Genomic DNA, 25,011 nt, shown 5'->3' with positions numbered 1-25,011 from the left:
AGCTTGTATCTTTGAAAACAATTACCAGTCCAGGGGAAGTTTCTCAGTTGCCCTTAAGTCCGCGAGTGTTTGGCTGTGTTGAGCATTAGCTGCAGGAGCAGGTCAAGGCTTGTCCATTTCCTCCTCGCCGACCAGTCGATGTACGCTAGGGTTCTCTGTAAGGTCAGCACAGGGGGAGCCAATCTGAGCACCGCTGCTGTGATGCGGAGCGGCCATATTGATTCAGGAACACTGGGAGGCACTGCTTTGTTACACGGGTGGGTCAGAAGTCAATTGGCTCTTGCCGCACTGTGTGGACAGTTACCTCAGTCAATTGGCATCAGTGTGACAGTAAGAGCAGTGCTTCTCTCTGGAGACAGGCAGAAGTGGCATTAGCGCAAGATATTATAGGTAGAAGGAGCCTGAAAGTAGAATGAGCACTGCCATGATTTTAGGCTGCTATGTAGTTGTTTTTTTCAAATAAATATAACAATGAAATAACTATTTAGCCACAAAAGCAAAGGTGTTGTCTCCATCTTAATATGCCTGTGTAGATGTAATTCTCAAATAATCTTTAATAACGTCAACTAACATTAGCGTCTTTAAATATGGCTACATACATCAAACCGTGCTTTAAGATGAGGCTAAAGCTGGGTAAAAACAATCAGTATCCTCACCAGTTGATGAGAAGATCTGATTATTTCATGCTAACAACCCTGTGTGGCTGTTTAGCTAACATGTATGTAAAAAGTGACAACATGCTGGTTGAGAATACAAAAAGGGAAGAAATGTAACGCTATCTCTGGTAACATTGGCTGGGAAGGCTGGAGTGTAGGACAGAGCTTCTAATGTTAGCTAAACTCTTATAGCATCCAGGACTAGCTTCAACACAGGTGTGGACATCAATCTACATCGATTTAGATGTTTTAGTTGTGAACTGGCTTTTTTCTTTTTTAGTGTAATGTAGCATAACATGGTGTGCTCCTTTGCCTTGGATGAAACGCTTACAAGGTAATTAGCTAGATAGCCAAACATGCTATCATCTTGCCAAAATGGTAGTACCATCCATTAGCATGAAAATATGAAGCCATTTTAGGACACCACCTGCTCCATATTCTAGTCAGTGTTTCCTCTGGAATCTTTTTCAGCAGTGTTGTTGTTGTGTGTACCATATCTCCACAAACACGGGATGCCAGCCCATATTCAAGCACGTCGGAATAGCTTACATTTTCTGTGTTATTCCCTCACATTCCCTCTGTGTTTGTGAAAGACTTTGGTGCACGTATTTTGCGTGGGGTGTTGAGGGTCCTTGCCAAAGAAAATTTTATGTTTGTCAATAAAAAATATGTGATTTGAGATCATTTTGGACCATTTATAATTACAGATAAAACAGATAATAAATAAACAATGGCCAAAAAAGCTTAAAGACAAAACCTGCCACTGGGGTCCAACTATAAACATCATTTAGTTGGTTTTGATGCTCTCCACATTGATTTTACATTCATTTGGCTTAGGTGGTATACCATTATAATGGTAGAGAAAACCACGCTGGTTGCTACATGATAGAAAAATAGTAATTTGTGATAACACAGTGCCTAAGAGGTTAAAATGCTTAATTAGGCAGATCTTTGAGCCCACTGCAGCGCATCCTTTCATCCACATATCCACAACTGTGTGCATTCACACAGACAGACAGTAAAGATGATTACAAGCTAAAAATGGTAATTTTATTGACAGTAATCTCGATCTTTCTATGTATTTCAGGCACCCTGCTGTTCTTTATTTGTTCATTCAACATCCTTGAAAAGCGCCTCGAAATAAAACAGTCTCTATTTTCCCACTGAGACTAAGACTCATTGTATAAGAGGCGGAAATAGCAATAATTCTATGTACAATAACATGAGTAGAGCAAAATGCAATGCAGCCGCAGACTTTTATTTTTTGCAGGGAGTTTCACAATTCTGGGAAATGTAGGATATCACTACCTGAGCTGGAGCTAGATGAGGCAGGCTGAAAAAATAAATGGCAGCCCTTCATTATAAAATAACTCCTGAAATGCACTGAACATCACAGATTGATGTCGGATATCTAACAGTGTGGGAGGATCCGTGGGCGGATTTTTCCTTTAAATCTCACAGTCATTGTGTCTTTTCACATCCAGAGCATCAAGGGTAGCGAACCAAAACATCAAATGTTGTTGCAATTCAAATACTTATGGAGCCCGCTGTACCGATCTGTGTAGGAGGGTGAGTGAATTTTATGGAGTCAGATGAGGGATAATGTGGGAAAGTTGTGGTACAGCGTGACAATAAAAACCCATGAGATGTGGTTGATTGTATTGTTTGGAAAGTTGGTTCGGAAGTGTCTCATTTGAGTGCTGACATCCATATATATTCAGCTGTTCTAAAACCGACATTTATCTGTGGAATACAGTACTGAGTGGTACAAAAACATCAATTTGGAGTAAAAGTACATCCATTAAGACCTCTTGGTCACTTCCATTAAGATGTTGACTGTGGCTCGAAGCCAGCCATGTGATGCACTGTATGTCCACCCTGCTCTGATTTGTCCAAAATATTATTATAAGTGACTGCCCGGGCTTTTATTGAATAAGGCCTGCTCTGCTGATGCGAGAGGAGATCAATAAGCAGACTGTCTCTTGCTGTGATGCTCAAATTACTGAGAGAAGAATTCCACTCCAGAGAGTTTGTTCTCCGTACACATACACGTTGATGTATTTACGTCACATTTTTACTTGCCTGTAAGTTGTGTTCATAATATAGAGACTGTACACAGAGTGGTTCCATAAAATCATTTGAGCTCCTCAGCGGCACATTGGGAGTTACAGTAGTGGGAGCGCAATCGAGTCCTTTCAAAGTCCGTCCGTGTAAGATAAATTAAGTACAACAATGAACAACTTTTAACAAATCTTCCGTATTTCTTGAATGATCAAAATCGATGCAGCAGAACCAGAGATATGACATTTTTTACTCTACGCATTCTTCTTCCCTTTCAAAAACTGGTGCCTACATTACCCACAATGCACCTTTTTAAAATGCTCTTTTAAGACAAGTAAGAAGCCAACTGAGTAAATACTTTCTCAAGGCCTTTAACAACTTGGGCAAACAATCAATATGTTGGAATAAAACACTGTGTCCTACATTTCCCACGATGTAGCACAATGCTTATTCTTAATAGAGCTCAACGGTGAGGTTTATTTATTATATTTATTAGTTAAAATCACATCCATTGAATCGAGGATGTTGATTATTCGCCATAATGTCGTAACCATCAAAGATAGACTTGCCTCTAGCTATGAGATTGTGGTATGTGTTCCTGTAGAAGCCACAAGTCTGTATGAAATCAACCTTGTTTCAAGAAAAAAAATGTTTTATTCGCTATTTCAAGTAGAAGTACTACAACTGACAATCCAAGTGTAACAGCACTGTCTTTGACCTGCTCCAAGTCAATTTTTTCATCTTCGTAGCTTGCTTCCAGGCTTAAAACTCTTTATATAAGGATTTTCTGAAACACCATCAGAGTGCAATTCACTTTCGGAACCAGATGTGCAGACCTTCCTCCGAACTCAGTTCACCCAATTTGTAACACGGGCTTTCTGTAATAAATCCGTAGTCAATGACCCCGAGCTAATGACATCATTAGGGGTTGTTTTTTCTCACACATTAGAAAGCTCCCTCCAGAGCTACAAAGGACATTATGAAACTGTTTTCACAGACTGAATAGTACTCCTCGTGACTTTTAAACTGATGTTCACGTATAAAATCACTTGAGTGCCCCTTTAATGCAGACAGAAAGGACACGTATCAGTACGAAAGCTGTTGTTCAGCAGCTTTGGTGCTCCGCTGCTCTGTCACTTACAGAATTTGCTGATTTTTGTTGGATACAACAAAATAACATTTTCAGCACTGTTGTTGAAACCTGTCTTGGACAGCTGCTGGCCAGTGTTACATAATTTGAGCCCTTACTTATTCTTGGTTCAGCCAAAAATGCCCTGGCCTCTGGTTTGACGGCAAAAGTGTTTCACGTCATAGGCGGTGCATGGACTGTCTGTGTACCAGCCATAGTTAAAAATAATGACTCATAATCTGAGGAGGGATGCTGGGTCCAGTATTATCTTAAAAGTAAGGATATGCCTCTCCTAAGTCATTAAAAGTGCCTCAGTTACAGTATTTACTGGCTAAGGTGCTCTAAAGTCCATTTTCTCCTAATTAAGCATGAAATTTGTTATAGGTTTAAATGTAAGAGCGTATTATATTTTTGTGTTATGAGGACAGCAGGAGATGCATTCTGTTATGCAGCATGAAGAATGTAATTTAAGCCACCATCAATAACACGTTAACTTAATAGCCGACTTTCCATTATTTGGATAGTATCCATCCAGGATGTAAAGAAGAGGTTTTTATAGAAACAAAGTAGAGAGGCTACACATGATGAATAAACTTTGTAGCCTGCTGGGTCAGTTTGTGTGTTAGAGAGAAGATTTATGCAGGTGGGAAACACTTTTAACGAGTATTGCAACATAAACAATATGTTCACTTGAAGTTTATCTTTTCAGGAAGCTGAAATCTTTATAGTTAATGAATCATTAGAGCCAAGCACAACGTACATTCATATAATCTTTATGTACATCATGCTTAAATAGGATTGAAAATGATTAAGCACAGCCACAATGTTAGAGAACAGTCGCATAATACCTACAGTACATACCATCAGACAACATAATCATTTAGCATTCACTTTGCATTGTGAGACTGACCATTGTGAGTTTGAAAGAAAAAGTTAAATACATATGCAATAATAGGCACCATAGCTCAACCCAACACACCCTCTGCTTTAGTCTGACTTGGTCTGGTCTGACCAGTAGCTTGCGGTGGCTAATGTTAGCCAATGTTTAGAGGGATATTTCTGTGTATAATTGATATTGCTTAATTCGTTTGCTGACTGTATCTCTCTTCTTTGCATCTGTAATTGTTACACTACATTTTCTAGCCTATAACATGCTAAAACGTAGCATGTTGAGGAAGACTATAAAGTCAGTGGAACATTGTGTTTCAAGTTTGATAGTCTCACTGCTCTTAACCGTGTGGCCTTTCTGTAACAACCGCTAGCTATCAGCTTGTCACCAGTCTTAGCTGCGGCATGCCTAATTAATCAGGTTATTATTTAGTTTTTTATGGTTATTTCTGTCTCTCTTGTTTATTTCTTGATTGTTTCTATATGGTTAAAACATAAAATAAAAATGTAAGTAATGTAAATCTCGACTTGTGGGGAAATGCTATTAAAATATATGGTAAAACTAGAATGGCACTCAGTAGAGCATAATTTGCGCCTGATATTTTTGCATCAAGATCCGTACATTATTCACTGAGAAATTAATGAAAATGATCAAAATGCCCTATCTCACAATGTTCGAGACAGTGAGAAAGAAATCCTGGATCCGCACCAAATGGGGTCTGTTTTGTGCCCAGACCCATCCTCCATCCAAGTTTCATGGAAATCCATTCAGTAGTTTTTGTGAAATCCTGCTGACAAACCAACCAACAAACGGACACCAAAAAAAAGTCAATAAACTGAATCACTGGTAAGTTTAGACAAAAGCAGATGAAAAAAAACAAAACATTTCACTCCACAAAAGACAAAGAGAGAGCCTGGGTGTGCGTAACCATTGTCCAGCAAGTACAAAAAGTTTTGTCTATTTTTAAGCACTACTCAGCAAACTGAATTTAAAGAGCTCTCTGATAGATTTGGGTGAGCAGAAGGGTGCTTAAGCTTGAAAAAAAAAAAAAAACTTGTGAGCCAAACACTAGTTGTGCATTGCCCCATATAGCTTGAGTTTAACTTTCCCTTGTAAAGTCACACACACTATTAAAACATCCTCCTCCGCCTCCCTAAAAGTAAACCAATTTTAAGGTCATTCACGAAATGCAGAAAAACTGCACTCTGAACCCATAACTGTGTGTGAGATCCGAGCATGGCGGACTGTAGCACCCATTGAGTCAGCCTTTTGTGCAGCGTCCATTGACCACATCGCACTACAAGTCCAGTACTCAGAGGAGAACCCTAACAGTGCTGGTAGATTGGGGTTAGACACCGGGCCACACAACACATCACTGTGCAGGGGTCAAACCCATCAAATCATCGTAGCCAGCTCCGGGAGGTAGGGGAGCCCATTTCCTGACACTTTGTGGCTTGTGGGTTTCAGAGATAACATTAGAAAGACGGGGCGACGGGGACCGTGCCGTTGTCAGGCAACAGCACTGCAGCATCCTCGCAGTCTCAAACCGTCAAGACGACACTCAGGTTATTTAAAGGAGGATGATTAATGTGTTGAGAAATGGCAAGCACCTGCCCCAGCCGCACTCCCTCCCCAGTGTGCGAGTGTGGGTGGGTGTGTGGGTGGGTGTATGCGCAAGCACATATATGTGTGTGTGTGTGTGTGTGTGTGTGGAAGCTCATGTGTGTGCAAGCATGTGTGTGCGCACTTCATATACTGTATATAATTTTTTTTGCATATCTTTTCTTTTGTGTGCATTTTTCACACACATCCTGGCCTGTGTGAGTGTGTGTGCACGTGTGTGTGTGTGCGCAATGCGCTGACTGGGCCGGTGTGCTGGCAATTAGAAAAACCACCAGTGGCAAGGTGCACATTAATCATGTTCCTCAGCTGAAAGAGAGAAATGGGGCGGAGATGGGGGGAGGAAGCGGAGGTGGAGGAGGAGGAGAGGGAGGAGGAGAAAGAATAATGAGAGACTGTGTCTGAGGTATTCAGAGCTGCTCTGTTGCACTGTTTGCTCTGACATGATGTTGGAAGCATTTATGAATAAGCAAGGTCATGACAATAGGCCCCAAACCCACTGGGCAGGGAGAAGCAGAGGTTGATCTATCTGCACTTTCTCCGCGGGGACAACTTCAGCTGAGGAATGTGTCGCGCTTTCATTGTTCCTTTATAATGTCTAGTGTAAAGGGGGAGCTAGGTGGCTGTTACACGGTTGCTAAAACATTTCATATCAGAGACAGCCAGACAGGTGAGCTGTTACTTTTATCGTAGTTGAAGGTTCAGTTGCAGGCTCTCTTAAAAATGTGAATAAAGGAAGAATCCGGATTAGCAAAGATATGTTTAGACAAACGGTCTGTATCAGCATCATCATTGTTCAGGCCACTGATGTAATTAATAACAGTTTATTCAGTCATGAAGACAAAGAGCGTTTGTTTAGGCATAAAAAAAAAATGAAGATTTTTCTCTTCCGATTAAAATTTCTTCCCCAAAACTACATAGTGCACCTTTAACATTAGTTTAGTAGTTCCTTTCCGAGTTTATTAAAACAAGATGACTAACAATTTCAACAAAAAATAGATTGGAAGTTACTTTGGGCATTTCGGCTGTAAATGGAAACCACAGAAGGGGAAAAATATGGAGCCGCAGATGTCTGGAAGATGCTCTGGTGTGTCTGTTCTGCAGCAAAGGTCAGTTTTATTCCTATCACTCAAGACTATGGTAGACACACCGTGGAAAGTACTTCTCCGATAATATTTAAACAAGCTCACCGCATTTTATAATCTGTCTTTTGACAGCAGCCATTTGGGAAATTAGACTGTGAAACTGCTCACGCTGCAAGCAAGCCGGACGAAATTTCTGACATGCCGATTGTCAGTTCTAAAATTAGTCAGGGGTGACCAATTAGGGGTTAAAATTGGGCTTAAACTGCCTGGCGTCTCATAACAAAACACAGCCGTCAAAAGGACAACAGTGTTGAAGTAAGAGAACTGATTTGTACTGAGAAGTGAGTCTTAAAATCTAAATTACATCAATGCAACCTAAACCAAAAAAAAACCTTAATACAACACAAATGGATTCATTTGTGAAGCAACATTTAATTAATAACTTGTCATCCTACTCCTACTGTTTTTATCAATGTGATAATTAATGGAATGCTGGCTAGGTGAATGCAATTAACTATGCTCCACTCCTTCCTAAAGTCCATTTGAATTTGTGATTTGTGATGCAATATTAAAGGTCCCATATTATTTTCAGGTTCATACTTTTATTTTAGGTGTTTACTTGCTTTAATGTTCAAAAAACACATTAGTTTTCTCATACTGTTCATTACTGCGGCACCTCTATCAGAACGCCCCGTCCTGAAAAGCCCAGTCTGCTCTGACTGGTCGGCGCTCGCAGGCCTGTTAGTTGTGACATCACAATGTTACGGAAATCGTGACTGCTCCTTTAAAGGCACAGTTTCTGAATATGGGCTGTGTGCAATTGTCTGTGGATTGAATGTTTTGATACTTTCACTATATGTATATAGCACCTAGACCTGCTTTCTAATCAGAAAACACAGAAATCTGACTTTCAACAATATGGGACCTTTTAAATCTGTCAATTCTTTGAGATACACAAACAGAAATAATGAAAAACAAGTCGTTATTGTTGTTTTACAGCCAACATGTGACTTTCTTTTGCTTGGATGTTGATGAACCCCAAGACAGTGAGCACTGTTTCTCAGCTGCATCAGACACAGAAATATTCAATAGGAGCAACAACATTAATACTGAATAGCAGCAACGGTTCTCAAACTGAAACAAAGTCCCACAGCAGAGCTAAATTAGAAGTGACAGATTTGTAATGTGTCCAAGAGCAGCTGAGTCTGAGGTGAGTCTGTGGCCTGAAAGGTTTGAGAAGTCGGCCGTGACAGGAAAGGACAAGCCAAGAAATCCTCTGTTCTGAATGCTGTCGTAGTGCCCTTGAGCAAAGCCCTCATGTGCGATGGGTGTTGTCTTTATATGCAAACCCAAACTCTGTCTTTTTGTAGCAGCTTTATATAGATTTATTGCCTGCTGGCCCTCCAAAACAATTTCCTAGTCTTCAAACTCATCTGATAAAGTTTTCTCTCCTTTTGTTTTACAGATGTATGATTGCCGATGAGGTAAGCACACACAACGCTTGCTCAGGAAATCTATTTTCCCCCCAAAAAATGAACCTGAGACTTCGCTGCATGCCTTCCAAATTAATTTGTCAGCCCTCTGCAGCACTCCCACGTGTCTAATCAGTTTTGACACAAGAATCATTCTGAGACCTTATTACTCTTGGGCCTCACATCAGCTCAGCCGTCATATGCAATTTACCACAGAGTCGGCGCGCGATTGACTTGTTTTTCTCCCCCTTTCGCCATGTGTTGATTTGGTCGGTCCAGATGGGTCTTGGGAAGACGGTGCAGGCCATCGCGGTGGCGTACGCCTTCAGGAAGGAGTGGCCCCTCCTGGTGGTGGTGCCCTCGTCCCTGAAATATCCCTGGATCGAGGAGATGGAGAGGTGGATCCCCGAGCTGCAGCCTGGGGACATCAACTTGGTGGAGAACAAGAGCCACACCATGTAGGTCATCCCCACATCCCCACATCCCCCCTCCCAACCACCTCAGCCAGCTAAGATTCTCATTTTATTATATCTAGATCTAGGATTTGACATTTCTGACCGTCTTAAGTCTTAATTTATGTAATTTTTTTTTTGCCACATGGGGGAAACAAGCTAAGAGCACAGCATTGACATATTGCCATTCAAGCACATATGACAAACTTGTTATATTCATATTGTCATATTCAGAAGAAAGACGGCAACATTAGCATTCATCATTTTTGCTTTTAACTACCTGGGCTGCTTCAGATGGCAAACAGACAAGGTAAGTGGCTAGTTGGTGAACATAGCGAAGCACTTAGCAGCTAAAAAGAGGTGTTGGTGGAGACCAAAACAGACTAAAAAAGAGAATATTGATTGAATAGACAGAAGCACAAGGCCACATAAATGCTAATCTTGCTAATGTTTTGTCTCCTGGATATGTAACTGGGCAACTGTTCGCTAAAACTGTTGCAAGCAGCATAACAATTTTACAAGTTAATAATATGTCGAGATTGTGTTGACATCCTGTTCTGCCGCCCCCAAGTGGCCAAAAAAATCATTCATGTGGCTTTAAAGGTGCAATATGTAAGAATTTTAGTTGGAAAAGAGTTTAAAAGATTATCAACAGAATGTGAGGAAATAACGTCATGACGTCTGTCTATTGTGTTGCAGAAGTTAGCATGCTAACAAGCTAGCCCCAGTCCGTCCCAGTCCAAAGAATCAGAATCAGAATCAGAATCAGAAACAGAAACAGATTTATTGCCAAGAAGGATTTTACACCAACAAGGAATTTGTCCAGGTGAATAAGGTGCATACATTGAAGACAATAAACATTAAACAAAGCTACGTTTGCTGGCACCAACAATACCCCGGTATCTGCCAGCTGCACAGCTAACTGAGCTAACTAGCTAACAGCAGCTTTAGTTAGCAGCAGTTAGTGGTTATTCCGGTGATATGGTGCCTCCTTTTTGTTTTGAGTATGAATTTGACAGGTTCAACTTTGCATACTGCACCTTTCTCATACATAGCATTGTTGCCAATAGCTTAATTTCTATCTTGACAATTTTAGGAATTTTTGGACTCCACTACAGATGTATTCTCTGTAGGAATGTTTTCATAAAATCTCTTCTTAGAATATATTCGGATTAAATATGTAATCAGCAAACTTAATTTAGTTCTTCACGTCAGTTGTGGATGACACTGACTGGTTCATAATCTGTTTTATAATGAAAGACTAATATTGGCAAACTGATAAAGCCTCAGTCAAACTGTTTATTGAAGCTGCAGTTTGAGAGCCAAAAAGTCAAAACTTGAAGGAAATATGTTGAAATTCATCCTTTTGAATGCTTCTGATTATGGTAAAAAAAAACTAGCTGCAATTAATGCTACTGTCAGTAAAAGGTCACATGGTCAGAAATCAAATCATTGCTGTCATTATTGGATCGATCACTGTTGACTGCTTAATTCTTTTGAATGAACCATTTGGTCTACATAACACATTTCCCTAGACACCAAAGTGATGTCTTTAATTGCTTGTTTTGTTTGTCCAACAGTCCAAAACCCCAAAATATAGAATTTATTATCAGACTTGACTAAAAACAAACAGCAAATTTCTACATTTGATGCTGAAACAAGTGAATTTCTTGCATTTTTGCATATAAACACACTTCAAGATTACATTTTTAATTCATTCGAGGCAAAATTGTTGTACATTATCTCACAGATATGGACACATTTTGCACATTTATTCCCAAAGTCTCTTCAGCAGGGCGTACAAGGCCTCTTTAGAGCTTATAAATATGTTTGGATATCTATGCAAAGTACCTAATCCTGTGGATTACGTTCATTGTACATCGGATTATGTAAGTGGAAGGCTGTTGCCATTATTTGAACTTAAGAGGTCCTTATAACAAGCAGCTCGGCAGTATCTAATGTCTCTTGTTACGCCCTCTGCTTCTACACGTGGTAATAATTTACCTAAGCAGAAGAAATAAAACACTCTTGGTGTGAAAGTGAGGCGCTGTGATAGACGGAGCGGTTTCACTGACAATTTAATCTCAAAGTGTCCCTCGATGTCAGGCGCCAGCACGGGCCGATGTTTGACAGCGCTGACAGACAAATCATGTCACGGCAGCGTCTGCAATATTGAACAAGTGCTGGAATATTTTCAACGCAGGAAGTGGAAAAAATGCTGTCGTGGAGAAATGCGGCTCATTTTCACGGCTGTTTATATTGATTCAAGTTTAGGGGCTACTTTTATTATCATCTCAACTTTCCCCTAGTTCTGCTAGTACTTATTTTTCAATGAAACAAACTTTCTATATCTGTGACTTGGAGGGGGAAAAAAAAACCCTCTCCACCTCACATCACAGTTGAGGCGCAAAGAGGTTGTGAAAGCCTTCTGGGGAAAACGTGTCCTTGAACTGGATGTGTTAATGACTGAACGGGGAGGCAAGAAAAAAAATTATGCAGCACCTCCTCTCGGTATTTTGACTCACTTGTTCTTTTGTAGAACATGAATGGCACCTCAGGTTTATTTCAGCTTGGATATGCGTGTGTGGCGAGGGCGAAGAATTAGACGCTGCCAGATGCTGGGAATGTTTTTGATTTTCTAAGAGATCCTTATTGAGTTTCATGCTGCTGAGTGCCGCCGCTGTGTTTTGTTTGTTTATCTGTGACTGTGCATGTGTATCTGTGTGCACATCACCTGGAAAATATAGAAATTGCCATACAGCCCAGAAATGGATTTCTTAAGCACTAGAGAAGAGGAGGTGTATGAAAAGACCTGCGGCCCTAGTTTGTGTCTGCCACTTTGTGTGTGTGTGTTGTGTGTCTTAGCATTTATCAAGTCCACACTCCCTTTTTTAAACAGTCTGGTTTACTTTACCTTGTGGGCTCAGTCGCCAAGTCAATAAACACTAGAGCATTTGAAAAGGTGTTGAGTTTGTATTTCGTTCTAGCTGTTGACACACATTTGTCAATGGTAAAGGCGACTCCTGTGTGGACTACAGTTGCAGTTTGAAGGATAAAGGTGGCTATTTTCTATATTTTGCTTATCAACAAATCAGATGTACAGATTAAAGACGGATACACAATTTTGCGCGAAACCACAGTGGCCAGCTTTCTCAAGAAATGACTCACTCTTCTTAAAAAATTAAACTTTGTGAGTCATTTTTAAAGATGCGTGTCTTCAGTAGGAACCAGTGGGGGTAGGGACGTCAGGGTGTATTCTAAGACCGATGAACACATTTATTACCTTTGCCTAGGAGGTTATGTTTTCACCCATTTGTTTGTTGTTTGGTCGGTTGGTTGGTTTGTAATCAGGATTAAACAAAAACTACTGAATGGATTTCCATGAAACTTGGATGAAAGATGAGTCTCAGCACAGAATAGTCCCCATTAACTTTTGTTTATCGTTTTATCCCAGCTAGATGGAGTAAACCAAGCCCAAAATTAAAAAGCTAACATTGTAAACTTGCAAATGCTGAATTAAACATGATTTTGTAAACATTTTGTTCCCTGATATATATTTGAAGAATTCACCTTACTATTTTCTGTCATTTTGTCCTCGAAACAATCAATAGTGTTTGCTCTACTAAGAAAGAACTGGTGATACATGAGACACTTAATCTGCATGTGTGTGTGTGTGTGTGTGTGTGTGTGTGTGTGTGTGTGTGTGTGTGTGTGCTCGTCCCTCCAGGGGTATCAGCAGCAGTAAGGTGACGGTGCTGGGTTACGGCCTGCTCTCCACAGACGCCCGCCCCCTGGTGGAAGCTCTGACCAGGCAGCGGTTCGCGGTGGTCGTGGTGGACGAGTCGCATTACCTCAAATCCAGGAACGCAGCACGGACAAAGATTCTGGTGCCTCTCATTCAGAGTGCCAAGCGGGCCATCCTGCTCACTGGTACCCCGGCGCTGGGTCGACCTGAAGAGGTAATAAAATGTGATTAAATAAAAGCTGACTGATGCCCCGTGGGGAAGTGCCTATTATGGAAAAGGATACAACCTGAAGTGGAGTAAGCTGTTTTGTTTTCTTCCCAGAGGACATGATCCTTGCAGATTCAAAACTCCTCCAAACCCTGCTTTGAATTATTAATGAAATTCAAACAGTGGGCGCAAATAGAGGAAACCACATTCAACAGATTATGAAACGACAGCTACATGCTTCAAAAGGGATTCTGAGCTCGCACTCATGAAGAAACATTAGCGGGCCACAGAGCTAACGCAGGGCTCAGCTCCGGCTTTCTCACAAAGGTGCTTCGCTCCTGGATCGCCATGGTAACTTGCTCTGGAGCAGGTCACACTCAGATCCAACATTCAAAAAGCCAATTAACTCTCTCCCGCATCACTTATCCTCTAGGATCCTGTGGACTTATTTCAATAACCTTTGTTGCAAAAACTTCATTTACAAAGCCCGATATGAACAGACGCTGCTATGCAATAAATGAGACAAGTAATAAAAAGAAGCACGGGTGGGTTGGAGGGGGGGGACTATTGAATTTAGAGACAATAAGAAGGGCTGTTCACAGGACAACAGTGTTTGGAGAGCGGCAGAGCCATTCCCCTCTCCATAATGATTTATTATATCATTTTTATATACAATATATTGAAGCAGCAGATTGCAGCCATATTCCATCACTGCAGCCACGGAAGATGAAGTGGACTCGGTGAATAGAAAATCTTTTCACAGTCTCGATGTGAAGACGCTATACAGTATCAGTAAGAAGGTGCTGTATGTCCACTGTGTCCTAACGATAGGGCACTGATACTGCTCTAACACTTCACCTTCAGTCATCCCCTCCAGCCTCAGGAGGAGCATTACTTTTAGCTTTCACGCTGTTTTTGTGTCGTTCATACGGTCTGTGTAATAGCTTAGTAAATAATTACATATTAGAAGTGAATTTATTTAATCTATTTCCAAATTATGCAGTTAATTTGGAGAATATTTCTCATTATCTTCACAATAACCTCAGCCTTATTTTCCTAGTTTTTTGCCCAACATGACTATCGATTGTGTCCAAATTTGAGATCTACACACAACGTATTGTACGTGAATACCTGCAGCCCACACACACACACACACACACACACACACACACAAGGGCCCATAATTATTCATAACTCACAGTGAAGCTTTTTTTTCTCCAGGGCTTTTTGTTTTCCTATCTGAATTGGTCTGGTGTTTCATATTGAAAATACAACTTTGTTTATACAGAACATTTCCAAACAGTGCTTTACAAAAAAAATATATATATATATATATATATATATATATATACATATATATATATATATATATATTTATTAAAAAAAATGCAGAAAATCTTTGAAAGAAGACTGCAAGGCAGAAACTAAACCGAAGCAAGAAGACGATAGTAATTAAAGCCCCTAACACCTTGGTTTTATGTCTCAAATATTTGCCTGTAAAATTAAATATTCATGAAAAAATAAGCAGCGATGTTAAAGTTTGGAAAAATGCATTCAAAAACTCAGTGGAGCTGCTACATCAGGACTGTGTGGGGCCGGCAAACGGTCCTTTATCCTGACTGGTGCACGGACGTACGTGGCATCACCTTTTTCCGACCTAGCGACGCCCACTTCACACGCCTGAGAGTCACAGACACAAAGCAGTTCAGATGGAAAACTCTTTTTATTTTATTTTTTTTTACCAAAAACTGCTCCAACTTTGACAGAAAATCATTGTGAGTTCATGTCGGACCACATTGCTCATCGTAAGAAGATGATTAAGAAACTAGAAGAGACCAAAACCAATACTGTGATACTTTCTGACTTCCCTGCCATGAAATGACTCATAAATATAAGGTTTCATTTTAAAAAAAAATTCCTTAAACAGTTGGGCACTGTAGTTTTCCACAAACGTAACTCAAACAGGAGAAAACAATGCCTGGGGACTACTTTGAGCGGTGGAGTAATACACATTAGGTGTTCTCGTGAGTATTTACAGCAGCAGGACGGTGTTTGTAGGATTTTACTTTGATTTAATCTTAAAGGTTCGATATGTGAGAATTGACCACCTGTCTAATTCATACTCCTACAAATAGGGGGCAGTCTATCACCAGAGTAACCGCTAACTGCTGCTTACTTTAGCCGCCGTAAGCTGGTGAGCTCAGTGAGCCGTGCTGCTAGCGGTTCGGAATGGGAGCTCGGGGAGCAGGGGAGTGCTAGCTAGTGTTTACAGGAGCTTCTGGCTAGTTTTAGTTAATTATAAATACATATTGCCCCTTTAAGTCACGCTCAGGATCTTAGCAATGTTACCAGGTGCCATAAAGATCCTTAAATGTCATTAATAAAACATTAAATCACTTCTCAACCTGACTGGAAGCGAACGTAAAGCTAAATCTGGTGCGACGTGGTCAGAGCGAGCTGATAACCGACTCCATAACTGTGCTTATCCAGGACTGACATCACTGGTTTTGTGTTGGCTACATTAAAGTATCTATGTGAGGCGGGACTCCGATTGCGCTGCCATCAAACTGCCACATTGCTGTGAGGAAAACTTAATTATTGCCTAGACCCGATCATGATAATTAACTGATGATATTCAGGCAGCTAATTAATTCCAAAATGAAGCGAAGTTAGTACTTGTAAGAAATCTCGAGAAGGTGTATCATGGAGAGAGTGTGTGTGTGTGTAGTGTGTGCGATACATGCCATCCTGTCTTTGCCATTGCCTGCCTGCAGTGGTGAGGTTAGTTTTTAGATATCATCTCTCTCCCTCTCTCTGCCGCTAGAATCTGAAACTGAATATAACATTTTATCATCCGCAGCATAAACCTGATAAGCCCTGTCCCTGCCTCTGTGCCAGTCTCCTCACTGCCATCATTACTCACTGTGGCTCTGACATCGAGTTAGCACACAGCTCAGGGCATGCTGCACCGTTCATGATGTGCCCTCATTCCACCCACCCATTATATCAACAGTGTGAGGGGGGAAAATGCAAAGCTCCTGTTGAACAAGCGCTGAATTTAGAATAGCGCTCTCACCGTGGCTGCTTATTCGGATCGCCTTGCTGATGATTACCTGTCATTACTTCAGAAATTGCCGCAAATACGGGAAATTGACAGGGATGTGGTGTGTACACACAGGCACGCTGACGTTTGCGCACACACATTCTGAGAGCTTTGTCACAACCTGTGATGCACACACACTCTTTATGTACTTAACGTAAGAAAAAGGCGCTTTTCTAAAAATGCCGCAAGTCACCTGACGACAGGAAGCAGCAGCCGTTCAAAGATCATTTAAAGACTACCAATTTTTTTTTTTATGTCTGTTGTTATTTAGCAGCAGTCGGCTGATTATCTTCATTTGTGTTTCATTTAATTTTCACTTCGGTTTCATTTTCTTCGCCTCGTCTCGCAGCGCAGCGGTTTGACCTGGTTAATCGGCGCTGACACATATTACCACACAGTTGCACAACTCAAGACTGGTAAACTAGGCGAAGGACAACAGGACCTTGAATAAATTGCAAAATGCACTGCGTGACAGTAGACTAATCATGCGCACAGGTAAGGTCTGTGTTAAAGCCAAAAAAAGCTCTTTGCTACTTTGAGTTATTGCATGCAGCTTTCAAAAACTAGAAGGTGAGAAAAACTGAAGTAGCATGCAGTCTTAAAGATGTGCTGCTGCTGCTGCTGGGGCCGTCAGTTTAGTGGAAGACAGCGGGGAAATTTACACAAGATACAAAATTAACTTTATTGAAGTAGTTTCTTTCTTGTTCGAGAGTTAGGTGACAAGACTGATACTGCTTTCACATGTTTGTGCTAAAAATGAAGCTACTGCCAGCAGCTGGTTAGCTTAGCTTAGCAAATAGACTACTTTTTTCAAAAGAAAGTGATGGTTATGAGCTATAGCTACATCAGTTTCATGTTTTATAGTATTTTATTTTTAATGTGTCATGTCAGCTTGAAGCAAGCAGTTTAACCTTTGCGTTAAAATCATGGAAATATATTGTCTGTGACATGAATGTGTAGCAGTAGCACGAAACCTCAGCAAAGTGGCTTCATAATGTCCGCCACAACACAGCAACATTTAGCTAACGTTTGGTAACATTAACTAACGTTACCTTCCTACGTATAGAAGAGCCATAAAGTCAATAAACTAATAAATTAAGCTATCGTTAGCTAACATTAGCCACCCTAAGCTACTGGTCATACCAGTGTACTAAATTAAGCTAGGCTGCGTGTTTTATTGTTCATTAATTCAGCTTCTCATATGTTAGAGAAAGAAAACGTTATATTTTAGTCTCACTTGTTTACCTGCTGAAGGTTTGCTAACATTAGCCTAACAGAAGGCACCATCAGCTGCTGTTCATACGAGAGCAAATGCGGTTTTATTGTTTATAAAGCTTTTCATTGAAAGAACTTGTTACGTATCCTTTCAAAAGTCTCACAGTCTCACTTTAACTATGTAAGATGAATAGGACAAATCATAATGCACTGTTAAAAATAAAAAAGAGTTGATTTTTATTTTGAGCGAAATACATGTGAGATTGAGAAGGATATTACAATTAAAAAGAAGATTAATTAAAAAATGAGACACTGAGATATTATCACACATATTCTCTCATATTCTCTCCAGCTTATCCCGAGCCTCTATCTCTATTTCCCGTACAGACACACACACTCTCACACACATACACACCCTGTAATGTGCGCTTTAGTCTAGAGTTGCTGTTCAGTATCTTTTCCTGTCTGGGTGTTTTACAGCTTTTCATGCAGATTGATGCTCTCTATCCCAAGAGGTTTGGAACCTGGACCGACTATGCCAAGAAATACTGCAACGCTCATTACAGGTGAGTCTGCAACCCACACTAACACACACACACTCACACACACACTCAAACGCAAGCAAGGATACAACACTGTGCAAATATATAAAGACTGCAAGCAATCGGAAACAGCTAACCTGGCTTAAAAATTTAGCTACTTGCATCACTAAAACTCATAAAACCCAAAGTCTGCTATTACACAGGGACCACTAACTGTAATTACCACTCGTTTAGCCTAGCATAAAAACTGAAAGTAGTTGGACATAGCTAGCATGGCTAAAAATCAATTTAAAGTCATTGCTAAAGTTCATTAATACCTCACAGTCTGGTATTATCACATTTGTCTGTGACATATTTACTACTTGTTTGACGAGACGATAACTCTAATTATGTTGCTGGAGCCAGGAGACTGCTAGCTTAGCCTAGCATAGGACTGGAAGCAAGTGGAAACAGCTATCCTGGCTAAAATGAAACAACCCACAACTTGTCATTTTACACTTCAGTTTCAGTACAGTTTAAACAAACAATATATTACATGTTAGTTAGTGAGCTTTAAAGGTGCTGGTAGCTCGATTTTTTGTTACATTTGGACAGAACCAGGCTAGCTGTTTGCTGACAAAGCCTGACTGGCAAAGTCTTATGCTAAGCTAAGCTAATCGTCTCCTCGCTCCAGCTTCATATTCATCAGAAAGACATGAGTGGTATCAATCTTCTTATCTAACTCCCAGCATGAACGTGAGAATGTCAAACTGTTCTTTAAAATGTAATACCTCAGTTTGATCCATTCTTATTTATATTCTTTCGAATCTTAGCACAGTGGACTTAACAGACGTTCGGTGTCTCTCACCCACCATTTAATTTCCACTCTTTTCATGTGTCTGCTGGGATAAGGTGGGCTGTACCTGAGTCTGTAGTTGCGGTGCTGCTGAGTTGAGGGTTTGTTGTCAGAGCCAGACCACAACTGAAGCCAAGCGTTAAATGCCAACTGGCTGCCAGTTGCCAGTGACGATCAGTTACATGTGTGAACAAACACATCAAATGCATTGTTTTGGATGTCCATCAAAGTCAGCGGCTCGGTCGGGGATGGGCCTGGCGCCATTAATGATAACACTTTGTATATAATAGCACTTAGTGTGGCTGGGGAATGCCTTTCTGAGCCACACACACACACACACACACACTGTCGCTGTCATTCATAGAGTGCGGCACATGGCAATGTCATGTGTACAAAGTCTTCGTGATAGAGAAGATATTGTGGGCGATGGAAGCAGCCCAGGAGAAGGAAAAGCAGCCACACAGCTGGTTAATCGCTGGTTCAAATCCCACTACCAGGTTATTTTAGAAAGAGTGAATCAGTTTCCCTTCCTTCAGCATTTACAAGTTTAAATACCGAAGTGTGAAACAGCAAATTTTTGGCAGCGCCTTATTAAGTTTGTCCACACTTCCAGCCAATATGGCAGATAACCAGCCTTTGTGTGGAGGGCCAGATCTGTTCTAAAAAAAATCCATTTGGCTGATGAATTGTGAAAGTTGCCTGCGAGTTTTGGGATAAACCTGCTGCTGTGGCCATTAGACAAAATAGTTTCCTGTTCTGAAAAGTGCCCTTAAGCAAAAAACTGATCCTCCGACTGCTCCAGCAGAGCTGCTCAGCGGTAAACGATGGAGGGCTGTTGTAGCGCCGGGCAGCTCCCAGGTGGAAATGTTTAAATGTGTTTAACTATTCCTTCAGGGCATTTCTGTAAATAAGTATGTTTTCTCAGTGAGTTTCTCCTCGGTAGAAGTCAGTATAAAGTGCATCAGCGACCACAGCTTCACTTCTCACTCGCTCTCTCATAGGTACTTCGGGCCTCGCAGGCAGTGGGACTGTCGCGGGGCATCTAACCTGGACGAGCTGCACCAGCGGCTGAGCCAGATCATGATCCGTCGTCTCAAGGCTGAAGTGCTCACTCAGCTGCCTCCCAAAGTCCGTCAGCGTATTCCCTTCGACCTGCCGAAGGAGGCTGCAAAGGTTGGACATACAGTAGATAGCAACATGTTCGGTTTGAGACAAAGAATAGCAGCAAATCCTCACGTCTGAGAAGCAAGAACATGCAACTGTGGTTGAAAAATGACTCAAACTATTAGTTCATCATCAAAATAGTTCCCGAATAAATGACTAATCGTTTCAGCGCTCACGTTTTCACACACGCACAAATCCCAAAATAATTACGTCTAAACATCCAGTCGAGTGTCACATCTCGTTTAATGGAGATGCGGCAGATTCACGCTGTTAAGTAAAATTAAATTCTGTTATCCCCCGTGACAAACATGTGTCACTTCACAGGGAGTAATCCAGTGAAATACAGACTCTCTTCTGCTCGTAACCATTTGATATTTTTGTCCGCTGTTGTCATTAACTTTCGTCTCGAGCAATTTTTGAGAATCGATAAATGGTTGGAGTCATTTATCAAAGCAAAAATGCCAAACAGTGGGCCTCATGCAAGAACCACTCAGATGAACGGATTCATTTCTCGGTGACTCATGTGATTTTTTTTTTTTTTTTTTTGTCAGGATTTTCTCTTAGGTGCGACCGTAATTCACAAGTGGCCCGGACATGTTTTTCTCTCTCTCTGTCTGTCTGCCGTTCTCCACAGTGAGAAAAACACTTGCTGATGAATCATGATGCCTCATTTTGAATGAATTTGAATAAGATGGCGAACGAAAAAATAAAACATCTGTTCACCGAATCATCTTCGTCCTGCAGTGGTGGGAAAAGTCCTCAGATCTTTAACTGCAACAGTGTTGAAATACGAAAGTCGATAAATTGCCTCCAGTGATGTCAATCAGTGGCTAAGTTGCATTGTGGGTAATGCAGGCTCCAGGTTTTTAAAAAAATAATAAAAATAATGGTTCTGCTGTGCCGATTCTGATCATGTCTTTTATAAATTGTCCATAATGAGTCCAGCAGCGTATTGTGTTCTGCCTACATTACCCACAATGCAATTTAGCCCATCACTGACATCACCGGAGGCAATTTATCAGATTACATGCAGCGTCCTCTGGAGCCACAAAAGGCTTCATACTACATCTAACACGTATGCAGTCGTACTCCCCACGACCTGTAAACACACTTTAATGTGTACAATTGGTGGAGCCGCCCTTTAAGTAGAGTATATGTTTAAATATACTTCACCACTGTCATAATGGATTGCAAATTACACAGCTCTGTTGTTCGGTTAGTTATCTCACTCCAACAGTTACCTCAGGGACTTAATGCAACTCTCCGTCAGCAGGAACATAAGAGATCTAGCCGTGTAACATATTTTATAATCATCTGTTGTCCATTTCCACGACTGTCGCCTCGCATCTAAGTCACGGACCTCTTTGCCTTTAATTTTAAACGACATTAATTAGCGTTTAACTTCTTGTTTAAGTATTCTGTCTGTATTTCTGTTACAGGCTGGAACAGCGTGGCGCCGCTCTGATGACACTCGCTGGCAGAGGCTTTAATATTTTCTAACTGTTTCCACTACTGACGCAGCTAAATGTGTTATGTTTCTGTCTGCTGAGTTCTGACAGCAGATTTAAAGCTCGGCGGCGAAGTCAAATCTTTCATTTTACTCTCGGGGTAACATTTTTATTTGTATTAAAAGTAGCACACAAACAGAGCAGAACAGATAGCGACATGTTTTGCAGTTAAGAGGGGTGTTTTTTGAGTCTGACTAGGAACACTTGTAGCAAACCTCACAGATAAAGTCAGAGAGATTGAGATTTTTCTCTTTTTCCAGCCTTGCAAATATAAGGATTTGCTGTTTTTATCAAACAAAATTGAGTTTAAAAACTGCCTATTGCTGCTCTAAGACTGCATAACTCTCCTTCAGCCTGAGCGGAGATACACTGAAGTGTGTGTGTGTGTGTGTGTGTGTGTGTGTGTGCTCCCTCTTCACCGTCATAAAGAGGATACCAGGGTATTTGTAGAGTAAATGTCATGTTTCGTGTGTAGGTGTTTGCATCTCTTTTAGTATCCCCAAAGTAAGTTATGGTTGCGGTTTCTGCCTCCCACGCCACACTGGATGCATGTGAATGTGCATGTGAATGCTAATGTTACGCTGACCCGGCCTGTGCGCCCGTCAATGTGTGCTGCTCTCTGCGTCAGGTCACCGGTGTCAAGGCTACAAGGGGTTTGTTGCAACAGCACACACTGAGAAGCGTCTGCAATGAAGCTTTTGTTAGATTTTGCATCATATCAGCAGTAATGAAAAAACTCGAGGAGCTCTTTTGGTGCTAATTACACACCGAGCCACCGTCCCGAGAATGACACGACAATAAGGAAGTTGCTCCGAAAAGTGATGATGCAGGGTTTCCCCCCACCCCAATCTCCCTAAATGTTAAGGGATGCTTTAATTGGGGGCTAAATATGGTCAGTGTTTCCACATTGTGGTGCCAATTAGGACACGGAACGTACTGTACAGTTGGAAAAGTTCATGTCATGTTTTATAGTTGTTCTCGCGGTGCTCTTCTTATCTCAAGTTGGGCTGAAACAGCAGCTTTGATGCGTAATATCCTCAGAGGAATGAGCTCGGAGATCATTTGTCTTTGGCTGAAAACAAAAAGCACCGCTGTAGCAGTTCGCCTTTTTTACAGTTCCTTTTTTTTTTGTTTTGTTCATGAGATGAATGTGCAAATGCATTCTGCAGGTATTTGTCCGCCGAGAAGAATAGATAGACGTTTCATCCCTCCCAGCTAAATGGACTGGTTTTTAAGAGGCGTGAAGTGGCCAGTCATCCAAAGCGGCAACGGCGGCCATTGTGCTTCCAACAAGCAGGGAAATATGAACAATATAAAACATAAAAGACTGGGTGGACATTATTTTCCCTCTAAACAGACTGTCTTTTCAAGCATGGTTCTGCTAACCGACAATATATATGTACACCAGGACCACTCACCAGTTCAGCCTCGTTCATCCTATCTCATTTTCTCCCTAATGATGGCTTTTATCTTCCACAGCCAGACACTTTTTATGCCCCTCCTGCCCTTTACGTTTTCAGCCGTGGCCTTTTGTCAGTGTTAGTCTAGTGAATATCATCAAGGGTGGAGGGTTTAGCCACTCGGGTTCTATTTTTTCCAGCAGATTATGAAGAAATGCTCGACTGTAACGTTTTTTAATTAGAAATAAACACTGAGAGACAGACGAAAAAGTGTGTTTATGCAGGTGAGCGGCGAGGGAAACATCTGAGAGGAAACATAAAGGAAACGCAGCTTTGTGCTCCAGCAATACGATACTATTCATCCATTCAGCCGTCCTTGACTTTGACAGGGTTTGCATCCGCTGAAATGCTAATTATTTCACTAAATGGTGCAAAGCTTTCATGTTTCACCAAAATCTTCCCATACAGTGCACAAAATGCAGTCGTGGAAGTTGCTTGCTGAAGAAGCCTCCATTATATGCGTCTGCGCTCACATTAATAAGGCCTGTCTCCAGTTTCTCACTGTTTTCCGCTCCCCTCCGACCCCCCTCGCTCACACATCATTATGTGTATGTATGTGCTTAATCACGCGCGGAGCACCTCTTCCTTCAGCTCGCCATATGGTTCACAGTTTTGCATCGTTTGATATGCAGCGCTTTAAGAAAGTGTTCGTCCCTGTAGAATTTTTTCGCATTTTATGGTGTTGCAGCCTGAATTCAGACAGACTGAATTGAGAGTTGTTAAGAAAAGGCACAAAATAACCTCTAAGTTGGGGTTCAGCACTGTTCTGAGGCGCTGTAATCATAGGCACGCTAGAGTTATTTTGGGTAGGATCTGAATTTTTGACTATTTGTATCCATATTAATGCGTATCGCAGTGGTGAGGTTGTTTGGGGGGCAGAGGGGAGAAAATAAAAAGAGCACCGGTTGTATGCGTTGTGGCTCCAGCATGCAGAAAGTTGTGATTAGATGGCACTGCACCATGTTTTGTCCACTGAAGGGGCACCCGAGAGGGCACTTCATCATGTTTTATCTACCATAGGGGCATCCAAGAGGGCACTTTTGCTGCCTTTTTCCAAACATGGGGGCACCTGGGGGGGCTAGACCTATCATTTATGAAGTGCTTCTGAGGAGACGTAGAAATATCAAGATATGTTGTGTATCGCAACAGCCTGAAAATACTGCGATACAATGTTAAGGCCGTATTAACCAGCCTGCAAAATAGCTATAATTAAATATTATAATCCTTAAATATTAGTGCCTTTTAATTAAACAGGAAGACATGTTTTGCAGCACTGTGTTGTCCATTTCAGCGACAATGGAGAAATGTCTGACTGAGTCCCTTACGAGTCATGCTCAGCCCCACCACCCCCGTCCGAAGCTTTGAGTTGCAAGAAGCTCCAGAGCCCTAAAAATGGTATTCGGGACAGCCCTACACTGTAAAATGTAAAAGTTGACTTCACTTTTACCTCAAGTAGACTTTTCAATTTAAGTTGTACAAGCTAAAAAGTTTTAACAACTCTACTTCACTTGGTAATTTTGAGGTAATCAGTTTCTACGATTTTTTAAAGTCAGATTTTACACTGTAGATTTACGGAAATTGGATCAAACCCGAGCTATGCATTAATTCGACAGAGCGTGCTGCTTTACTTGTCAGATTTCAACAGATTTGTTGCATTATACTGCAAACTATTGAGCAAACTGTGATGTTCATATTTTCACACGAGCCCTGTTTTTATGATAAACAGGGCTAACCTACATGTGGACAACAAATGCACGGCCTCTCTGGGCGTCTTGTTTGTGAGCAGGAGGTAGCATATGCTGCTCTTCGCCGGCAGCCTCTCCCACTGCGATCCTCTCCGCTCTCCTCTCCCGCCTTAAATACTTCT

General features: G+C 41.2%; 1 protein-coding gene across 2 annotated transcripts in view; it reads left to right on the top strand.

Moving 5' to 3' along the window:
- Positions 1-25,011, top strand: part of zranb3 (zinc finger, RAN-binding domain containing 3) — an 80,168-nt gene that overhangs the window by 3,234 nt on the left and 51,923 nt on the right. For both annotated transcript variants that reach the window (XM_073462155.1, XM_073462154.1), the window contains exons 3-7: positions 8,906-8,924; positions 9,192-9,370; positions 13,092-13,323; positions 18,116-18,201; positions 20,014-20,185. In XM_073462155.1, the coding sequence (XP_073318256.1) occupies positions 8,906-8,924; positions 9,192-9,370; positions 13,092-13,323; positions 18,116-18,201; positions 20,014-20,185 (688 nt within the window). The remainder of the gene's footprint in view (positions 1-8,905; positions 8,925-9,191; positions 9,371-13,091; positions 13,324-18,115; positions 18,202-20,013; positions 20,186-25,011) is intronic.

Source organism: Pagrus major, chromosome 24, assembly GCF_040436345.1.
Source record: "Pagrus major chromosome 24, Pma_NU_1.0".
Classification (NCBI taxonomy): domain Eukaryota; kingdom Metazoa; phylum Chordata; class Actinopteri; order Spariformes; family Sparidae; genus Pagrus; species Pagrus major.
The sequence above is the reverse complement of the archived record's forward strand: the minus strand, read 5'-3'. Positions and strand labels throughout refer to the sequence as shown.